The 10,597-nt window shown below is 33.3% G+C and overlaps 1 protein-coding gene and 1 long non-coding RNA gene across 2 annotated transcripts; one reads left to right on the forward strand and one right to left on the reverse strand.

Moving 5' to 3' along the window:
* The first annotated feature begins 645 nt into the window (after window positions 1-645).
* Window positions 646-2,166, forward strand: LOC112501636 (O-fucosyltransferase 14-like). The gene is made up of 3 exons (XM_025105324.1): window positions 646-731; window positions 1,187-1,436; window positions 1,968-2,166. Exons 1-3 carry the CDS (start codon window positions 646-648, stop codon window positions 2,142-2,144), a joined length of 513 nt encoding a protein of 170 aa, XP_024961092.1. The 3' UTR covers window positions 2,145-2,166.
* Window positions 2,167-6,016: 3,850 nt separating this feature from the next.
* LOC112501639 lies at window positions 6,017-10,050 on the reverse strand. The gene is made up of 2 exons (XR_003067539.1): window positions 9,715-10,050; window positions 6,017-6,229 (listed from the first exon to the last, which is right to left on the reverse strand). It is a non-coding gene; the product is annotated as an uncharacterized LOC112501639 (long non-coding RNA).
* Between the last annotated feature and the right edge of the window lie 547 nt (window positions 10,051-10,597).

Here is a 10,597-nt window from a genome sequence, read left to right on the forward strand (position 1 = left end):
AATTCCTTATCTAAATGCACTTAAAAAAGTTGCAGTAAAGACAGTTGGCGACAAGAGAACCCTAAGGTAGCTGAAATATGAATTAATTATTCATAATGTGTAAGCCATTTAATATCATGTCTACATCTTAATTAAATATGTGGTATGAAGGGAAATTAATGATTTCTGATTATATTGGTGTTGTTTGTCTCTTTCCCTTCACATACAATTAGTAATGTTGATATCCAAGCAACTTAATTATGTATACATGGTAGTTGGTTTGATTAAAAATTGGACAAAATTAAAGATCTTGTTGTGGATTAATGTTTATATGATTCTCTTAGATCTGCATTGTCTCTTACAGAATCCAGGATGGAGAATTACATAAATACAATAGCTTCTGGGAACATTGGATGAGGGGTATGACCATAAATAACTCTTCTTTTGAACTTTTGATTCAGAGAGTAATTTTTGTTAATTTGGTTTTTTGTGTATCATATAAGAATCAAATCGAATAACTATATATAAAGGAGAAATAGTTTAAGGGGTTGTTCAGTTGTGTGGTTTTGATAGGTTGTATATATATATATATATATATATATGTATAAGTCATGTATAGTTATAGATGGAGAATTATGGAGGTCTCTGTACTATTTGTTATTCATTATGTTGTATGGTTGTGCTCTCTTTGATTACCTTGCTAGGATCCATTTGATTGACAGTTTACAATATGGAAATGTTGTTGGATGCAGGTCGTTGTCATTTTTAGTTGTGCATTTGGTAGTTCATGAATCAACCTTCGTGACAGTATTTATTAAAAAGATCACTGATAACACAATATGTGCATGCACAAGCACTATTATAATAGAAAGAAAAACCTTTTAGAGTTTATTCTTTGAAGTGTGAACACACTCTGCATGATGCTGACAATGCCCTTAGCTTTAATTATTATGGATAGTATGGTACTGTACAAATGTAAAGTAAATTAATCTACTGCATATTGAAAAGAATTCCAAAACTTGTTTGGACCATTATGCTTTGAACCATGATGGAAATTGGAGGGGTGAAACTTTTAGAGCTTAAGGGTGCTAATTGAAGATGAAAGACAGGAGTATCTTGATTCCTAAGAATTTTTTGTGCTTACTATCAGAAAACAAGATAATTTTTCATGAATTTTGTATAACTACCTTCACATATATTTTTTCAGCAAAGCCAAGAATCCAAGCTGCTTCTTCCCAATTCCTCAAGCTGCAGAATGTATTACCCGTCTGGTTGAAAGAGCCAATATGCCAGCGATATATCTTTCTACGAATGCTGCAGAAAGTGAAACTGGTTTATTGCAATCCCTTGTTATGCTGAATGGGAAGACTGTGCCACTCATTACACGGACGACTCGTAATTCAGCTGAAAAGTGGGATGCATTATTGTATAGAAAAAAACTTGATGGGGATCCTCAGGTCAGTTTATCAGCCCCTTTATCTTTATGTTGTTTATCTGTAAACGACCACACTTTATCTCAGGGGCCGTTTACCAAACACTTACCCGGGAAAGCGCTTACCAAGTCGCGTTACCTTACTGGATGAATATGGTAATGACCAAGAATCTTACCCAGTAAGAGCGAGACAAGGATCATGAGTCTTACCTGGTAAGTGAGGGCGACGACTCTTACCACGGTAAGAGCTTACCGAGTAAATTGTTGCATACGATATCGTTTTGGTGGACTAAAATCTTACTCGATAAGTAAATAATAGTGTTAAATTTTATTGGTAAGCACTTGCATACGATAAGTAAATAATAGTGTTGCATACGATGTCGTTTTGGTAAACGGCCCCTTAGTGTTTCTACTAAATCATAATATATATTTGTTTCACTTTCGAAAATCAGTCTTTTGAAACCTGCTCCAATGCTCTATATGTTTCCTCATAGATGACAATATGATTCGAAGAATAGTTTAGTGTTGAAATATTGATTTATGTTTGATGTCGAAGGTGGAGGCAATGCTTGATAAGACCATTTCTGCATTATCTGGCGTGTTCATTAGGGCTCTGGAATCGACCTTCAAGGAGGACATTCTTCGGTTACGCAGAGGGTGGGGAACAACATCAAGATGTGATGAGTATCTGTGTGAGGGTGAGGTGCCAAATTTCATTGCAGGAGATGAATGAATGCATGTGTATGTATACATTGCTTATCTTGAAGGTTAAATTAATAATTGTAATATATGATATGATAATAGCATTAGAATTAGAACAATTTTTTGATTCAGATGAGGAGATTGGGTGAGTGTTTTTTGTTATGCTTCTGGATTACATACCTCATCTTATGGTAAGATAGCAGCAAATCATGCAATTTTTATTTTTCCATGAAAAACTTGCTACATGTGAAGAGCATATAAAGTGTTTGTTTGGTTTATGAACAATGTGGTTGTTTATTGTCTTTCCAATGAGGATTGGATTGTGTCTACTTCTATTAAAGTTATATATTTTTCAGCTTTTCTAACCAGGTTTGGAAAATTTCAATCTTGAATATATTTGCAAGCGAGTATATTTCTATGTAATTATTTTAATACGTTTGAAATTTATCCGTTAAGAAAAGGTTTGAAATTTGTAAAACAAACTCGTAACCAATTGATAAAACATGTTCAAATTGAAGACAAATGCTGAGCAAAATAATGCATAAAACTGATAACTAACAAAAAGAACTCTATTATTCATTCAAAAGTAAACAAATTCATAAAAATAAAATCGCATTTATAATTTATAATCATTGACAATTGAACTTATTTTATCTTTTATCTAAGCAAGTTGTTTAATTAAGATATCTTTTACCTTTCAACATTTGCATTGAACAAATTTTGTTGAATTATTTAATCCTTTGCCTGATCTAATTGGTTGATTTGTATGGTTTGTGTGAAAAATGTTTAGTACGAAAAATATTTAGAGGCCGTTTACCAAATGCTTACCCGGATAAACACTTACCATGAAATTCAACACTATCACTAACTTATCAGTATCCTATGCACAACCGTGGTAAGTGTCGTCGCCCTCACTTGCTAGGTAAGATTATCGGTCCTTGCTTTTGCACTTACCGAGTAAGATTCTTGGTCCTTTCCATATTCATTGAGTGAGGTAATACGACTTGGTAAACGCTTACCCAGATGAGCATTTGGTAAACAGCCTCTTAGTCAAATGATTATTTTATGAAAGTTTGCTTAATAGAAAAGTATTCTCCGAATATCAAGAAGTGTGAGGCTGATGAAAGATTAAGAGAGTTTTTTTTACTAAACTGGATATCAAACTCATTATGTGAGCCGACTAATCTTGGGCGACCACCCGCTTCTCGGATAGTCCGGAGTCACCATAATTGAACCTCTGTGGCCACAAGTGAATTTTTATTCCTCCTTGGATTCGATCCTCGACTCCGGTTAGATTAAGAGAAAGATGAATGACATTATGTAATTTCTAGAAGACATGGTTTATTTCCTGCATTTGTTTTCTTAAGCTTTTTTCATTCGTAATATTCCATATGAAATGAGATTGCTATCAAAAGTACTTGAATTTTTACCTGGATCTCGTATTCATGCAAAAAGATTTTTTTTTTGTCTTCTATAGTTAAATTTTGCAACCCGCCGCATTGCGCGGATAAACAACTAGTATATATATATATATATATATATATATATATATATATATATATGTACTAGAAGGGTACTCGTGCAATGCAACAAGATACATATTCATTTTAATGTTTCATTTTATTTTGTCTCTATTGATACAATAAGGTTTATGTGGTTTTGAGAAAGATAATGTTTTTTACTTTTAATAAAAATAAATTTGAAGATATCATAAAATTTTGGAAAAATATTTTGATATTAATATCAAATTAAAATTTAAAAGTTCTCGTCTTTTGTACAATTTTTTTAGTTCTATTTTTTATCATAATTTAATTTAGATTTAATAGCRAAGTAATTTATTTTAGATTATAATTTTTATAAAGATAATGATTCTGTTATAACTTAATGATTATCCTAATTATATTTTAGATTTTTTATATTTAAAATAAGATGTTTATCTTGTATTTGATTATATTTATCTGCAGTTAGTTATACGAATTCAAAATTGAAGCTTTAATAAGTTATACTTACGTACAATTTACTTGTAATCTTAAATTTTAAGTACTATGCATTAATTAGTAGTACTTCATGCATAAAGAATGGTTTTTAAGAGTTTTTGTCAAATGCTTTATAATATAGTATAAATATCTACTAGTTATGTACCCGTGCAATACGGCGGGATGTAATTTTTTTCTTTTTACAAATCAGGAATAAAATAGTATTTTGATAAATATGTAAAAAGTAATGGCCATCAAAATTATTTTTGAAGAAAAAATAAAAATGCATAATCGTTACAACTTTAATCATTTATCTCACTCTCATTTTTAGAACGTTACGATCATCATTTTGGAAACATAACATACCAAGAGCCAAAGAGGTTTTACACATGTTCAGTTCTTGGCACTCTGCTTGACTCGGGTAGCCATCCGCATAGCTCATGAGCTTTGTCAATCTGAATTGCATTTGTAGAGTTTGAGCTTTCATCAAATAGGATTTTCCAAACATCGCAATTATTTAGACATCTACTATTTAGAAATAGCATTATCTTGATTAAAACATAATTGTAATATTATTATAAGTTTGAATTCAAGTTGAATGCAAAATAACTAAGTATTAATATTTTATATGACACAATTGGTGGGTGGTACAACCAACTTGGGTAAGTTTGCAACTTAAGTAGAATCATGTTTTGGTAAGCATGGTCAAGAAAGGAATCCCACAATGCGGAATGCCCAACTCATTGACAATTACATTGTTGCCTATATTGTTACTTTCTCACGAACAAACTTGGATGATCTACGAGCAATTTCACCAAATCTGAGTTAAGCATAAAAATTTCAACTTGCTAGGTTTTGCATTGTCATCAGCTTTTTAAACTAATTACACTATGTCTGTGTATACAGACAGGTTAGATGAACAACAAACAAAAAGTTCCCCGAAATTCCTTGAACCGTATGGTGAATTTTTAAAAGATCTACAGTTTTATAAAATTTTACGTGGTAGGGGTAGAAGACTATAAATACTCGGTACAATAAAAAATATTTATGTCGATAACACATTGCCTTTGACATTTACCAATATTGATAAGTATCGAAGACCTCAACAGCACCTGGGAACAATCAAAGCTTTGGGAGAATCTTCGATTGGAGTATATCCATAAAGTATAACACCACCAATATCAAATGCAATACAATTTGAATGGTATTGACATCGACTATGTATAGGACAACTTATAACGATTCTAAAGAAAAACCAAACCATCAAATTTGCTTCTATCGCTCCCTACGAAGACAACGGACCTGTTCAAAGTCATTACTTGGCTTTATGGAAGAAATATGGACATGTTATAGATTATATGAATTTCCAGTTTTACGCATACGATAAGCTTAGTGTTTCACAGTTTATATATCACTTTAATCATCAACAAGATTTAAGTTATGCACGAAGTCAACTTCTAGCCAGCTTCATAAGCAAAGGTAACTTAGGTTTGCCTCCTAATGATGGATTCTTTAAGGCCTGCAGGGAGTTGAAAAGGCAAGGCAAGGCAAGGCAAGCTTGGAGGCATGTTTGTGTGGTGTGCTGATGAATCCAAAGCCTTTGGTTTTAAATATGAACAAGAATCTCAGGCTTTGGTTTTAGAATATGTGTTAAATACTCATTATAATCAACATCCTTCTTTCATCATGGGCGCACTATACATATGTTCAATTTCTTGTGCCCATAGTTTTCCTTTTTCTTCCTTCAAATAAGAAATAAAATACTGTATGTCATCGAATCCATTTGATCATGAGTCTTCAGCCATTTTCCTTCAAATAAGAAATAATGATGAGCTCTTATTTTGACTCATAATCCACTTCTGGTGCATTTCTACTAACTTGTTTCTATTCCATCTTTAATCAAAACGATGAGATCACAACCACCGAAATAGAATATATCAAGATATATATTGCGTCTTTTTTATTGTAATGAATACATGAACCGCAATACTTTGACCGTTATATCACCGTTTTACCATTGCCATAACCGCTATATCAATCACGGTCCTAACTGCTATTTCAAATTTTGACCACTGTAATAGCATAGATTAGAGCATCCAACCACGCCCTCCTTCAAATTCCAACTAACCACCTGATTGAACTGCAAAATATATGACTATATGAATCATTCTAAAAATAAATTATGGATGGTATACAAACCACAAGATTTTCCATCTAAACTTTGTCACCCTATCTTTTAGACCAGACATTTATTCGGTAAGTGTTTACAAGTATGAATCAACATTATAATTTATTTTTATCGGATAAGATTGTAGTACATCAAAACGGTATCCTATGCAATAATTTACCCAGTAAGCGCTTACCCGGGTAAGAGTCGTCATCCTCATTTATCAGGTATCCTAGTGGTGTACTACAATCTTACCCATGTAAGAGTCGTCATCAAAACGATATCTTAGTGGTGTACCCGCACGATGCAGCGGGGGGTGAATCACAATTCTGAAACATTAGTTTGACTTTGAATCATGAGTTTGTGTGGTTATTTTGGGAAGAGACCGGAGCATTTGAACTTTCAAGTTTCAATAGCTAATGTTTATTTGCTATAGTGATCAACAACAACATATGGCATGTAGTTCAAGATCTATATATATCTATTTACAGCGTAAACCCATCAGTGTTGGATCCTTGACTTCGCTTGACGTTATGTTGATGCTAGTGACCTATATGCTAATGCTCTAAACCACACTCACTATTTACCTAAAATCATCCCAGGTGAGTAAATGAACATAGAAAGTACACAAGTTCTAAATACAGAAACATTTTCCTATCCATCTATAAACCAGATGCAACAATAAATGATGCATTACAAATCCTTTGGTAACAAAAGAATATGATTATGCTGTTGAAACCTCGTTTCCCACTGAAGAACAAAAAACTTGTATCTTTCTGTTGCAATAAATAGGTCTTGTGTTTCACCCTTCAATAGAAGAAAAGATACACCAACATGGTAAAAACATACTTGACAACTTTGCAGATGTAAAATGGTCAAATGCAAACAATAGGGACAGAACTATGAATTAAGCTATGATGGTGTGACTCACATTGAAAGTTTTTGCCTTGATCGCTGGTTCAAAACAATGGAAGTATTGATCTAAATACTGGATTTTGCAACCACAGCCACAACAGTGGAAATCAAGCATTGGAATGGTTATTAGACTTAAATATGGACTTAGATGGCAGAGTAATAAAAGGGCAACAAAATTATTCCTGACGTAGATGGACTTAGCTATCTGGACTTATCCCCATGTCTACTTACAACCCTAAACGACTGGTAATTAATTATAAAACCTGTGATCAATATTATGCCATGGTTTCGGCAAACAAAAAGTTCTAAACAACCTAGAGCAACCATCATAAAGAAAAGACAAACAACAGTAGAGAACACAAAAATAAATGGAAGAACATGAGAGAAATGAAAGACAAAAAGATTTTTCCTGTTCTGAAATCTAACCAGCTCTAAAGCTTGAAATAAGCTTTGAGACTGTTCTAAAATCTAACCAGCTCAATTTCACATTCAGTTGTGTTTAAGGCCAGAACCATGAATGGTTCATGATTATCACCTATTTAGTTTTACCAACGGGTAAGCGCTTACCAAGTCATTTACTTTACCGAATGAATATGACAAGAACTAAAAATCTTACCCGGTAAGAGCGAAGGCAAGAATCGAGTCTTACCCGGTAAGTGAGGACGAGGACTCTTACCATGGTTAGCGCTTACCGTGATAAATTGTTGCATACGATGCGTTTTAGTGAATAAAATCTTACTCGGTAAGTAAGCGATAGTGTTGAATTTTACCGGTAAGTGCTTACCAGGTAAGTGTTTAGATAAACGGCTCCTTAGTTTTCATGGCATTTAGATTAAAATAGTATAAGCATTGAAAACCTGCCATGAAAAAAATGAAATCCTTACATGAAGACAGATGAAACAATAAGTCGCTGAATATTCAACCGTTTGAATAAATGATGAAATGGACAAATTTCCAGTTATGGCAAAAGAAGAATTCACCATCACTTCTTAGAGTAACAAATCTATCTGCGCCTATGCTGAAATAATACAGCTTCTCCAAAGGCAAATAGAAATACCATATTAGCATCAAAGTTCTATGAGCCTCCCTAACCCTAACCTACAAAATGAAGAGAAGAAATTATGACTTCCCACTGATTTTGTCGACCAAATTGACGATATGAGAACATCCGATATCAGTCTTCCCAGATTTACCAAAAGGATCATGAACAGAAATTGAGCACACTAAATATGATTGTTGTCATCCTAGTAATGAGAAATTCACCTAGTAATAAGCATGGTGCACCCAGTTTTACTTATTATGAGACTAATTTTGATAAGGAACATCAACCATTATACATTTATACAGGTTTAAGCTTTTTTAGCTCAAAGACATTATGGTCATTTACTTGTTCTGACATTATGTCCAGAATAGGCTGTCTTAACTTATTGGTTAATTAGCTTTCTATAAGGCCAACTATGCATTGTTTTTGGCTTTTTAACAAAAAATTACTGTCACTGATATTATTGAACACAATGCACAGTAAAACATTATTCCTATTGTGCGCAATTGTCTTTGCCTAGGGCTTCTGCATATGCCTAGTTCTTCTTGCCTGCCCCATAAATAAGACTAATGATACTTGGTAGAAATCTAAACGCCACATGACCCACTATGAAAAAATTTAAGCACCGTATGATTATGCCAAATGTCCTTTCGGATGACTTTTTAGAGAATTGGTAGAAGAATATAGCATTACTTTATAACTAATTACTTTCCCCTCACCTTGAGTTTTTGCTAATTCCGAAACATAGGTTAAGAGGCAAGTTTTGACACCGTTCATACATGCATCATTACATATTTCACACTACTTGTTGTTTGTGCTCTAAAAACAAATCCTCTACCTTCCCCGAGCAAGATCTCAGGTTCCCATTCTGCTCCATTCACGACCTGCATGATCAATCAGCCCAAACGGGTATGGTTCACAGGATCCCAGATCCTCATAATGGATCTTTTGAATGAAGACCCTGGAAACCTCATCCCAATGAGAGTACACTAGGATGAAAACTCAATCGCCCACCCACTAATTCATCAACCCCCTACAAATGTGAAGTGAAACTCTGCTCTCACGCTGAAGTTTTGTTTCTATGTTGACAAGTTGTCCATGATCTGAGACAGACAGGTCTAAAAGTACAAGTAACTACAAATCACAGTAGATTCAAATATTCTTTCTCTTTTCAAATTCGAATTACCAACTAAGCTACTATCAAGTATCTATTTAGTCAAAGCTATTTGCGGTTTATGTGATAACCACAAATATTTTGAGAACCCGATAATGTAAACAGGTTATATGTACTGCACTACAAATTTTGCAGTGACATACTTGCGAATATAGATAAGCATCTGATACATGAATAGGCTAAAACATACCGATACGCACATCTAAAACATTATTATATCATAAGAGCAAGTAGGCTAAAACATACCGATACACAGAACCTGAAACCCGTCAATCGAAAACAACAACAACAAAGAAGTTGGCTAAAGGAAAAAGAGAAATAGATTACCTCCTCTAGATTCTGGACTGACACTAATGGATTGAAGAACATGTCAATTATATATGCATCTCTAAATTCTATTGGAGTCAATATCATCTCAATTGATATCATCTCAGAATATTTAGGGATTAAATAGAATCTGTATTCTTCAAAATCCGTTGGCGATGAAATCGTTTAGGTTTATGAAATCGAATTGGGTTAGGGAAGAAATCAAATTGGGTTAGGGAAATCGTTTAGGGAGGGAATTAGGTTTAGGGATAGGATCGATGAAATCGTTTAGGGAGGGAATTGGGTTTAGGGATAGGATCGATTTAGGGATAGGATCCATGAAATCGTTGATGGGATAGAGTTTTGAGGTTTAGGGATGGCTTTAATAAGTGTACCAATAGAAGTTTTTTTTAAGTAATTTGGCTTTAATTGGTAGTATCATATGCTTAAAAGGTTGTTTTTAAGAGATTTAGTCAAATGCTTTATAATATAGTATAGATATATTAAGAGGTAGTTTACCAAACATTTACCCGGGTAAACGCTTATCAAGTCACATTACCTCACCGGATAAATATGGTAAGGACTAAAAATCTTACCCGGTAAGAGCGAGACAAGAACCATGAGTTTTACCCGGTAAGTGAGGACGACGACTCTTACCACGGTAAGGGGTGAATTGTTGCATACAATGTCGTTTTGATGGATTAAAATCATACCCGGTAAGTAAATAATAATGTTAAATTTTATCGGTAAACACTTATCGGGTAAATGTTTGGTAAACGGCCCCTAAGTCATATTAAATATTTTAATATTTTTTATTTAATTATTAAAAAAATAAAATATTGTTTTTTGAGTTTTATCATAGAATGTAATATTTAATATTTTTTATAATTTTTCAAGTTAATAT

The sequence above is a fragment of the Cynara cardunculus genome, unplaced genomic scaffold, assembly GCF_001531365.2.
Source record: "Cynara cardunculus var. scolymus isolate 2C unplaced genomic scaffold, CcrdV1 Un_Scaffold_362, whole genome shotgun sequence".
Taxonomy (NCBI): Eukaryota; Viridiplantae; Streptophyta; class Magnoliopsida; order Asterales; family Asteraceae; genus Cynara; species Cynara cardunculus.

Excerpts from the sequence above, each read along its gene's own strand:
- LOC112501636 (XM_025105324.1), top strand. The coding sequence starts at position 646 with ATGTTGTATGGTTGTGCTCTCTTTGATTACCTTGCTAGGATCCATTTG. Across the intron at positions 732-1,186 it reads GGAAATGTTGTTGGATGCAG|CAAAGCCAAGAATCCAAGCT; the intron begins GTCGTTGTCATT and ends ATATTTTTTCAG. Across the intron at positions 1,437-1,967 it reads AACTTGATGGGGATCCTCAG|GTGGAGGCAATGCTTGATAA; the intron begins GTCAGTTTATCA and ends TTGATGTCGAAG.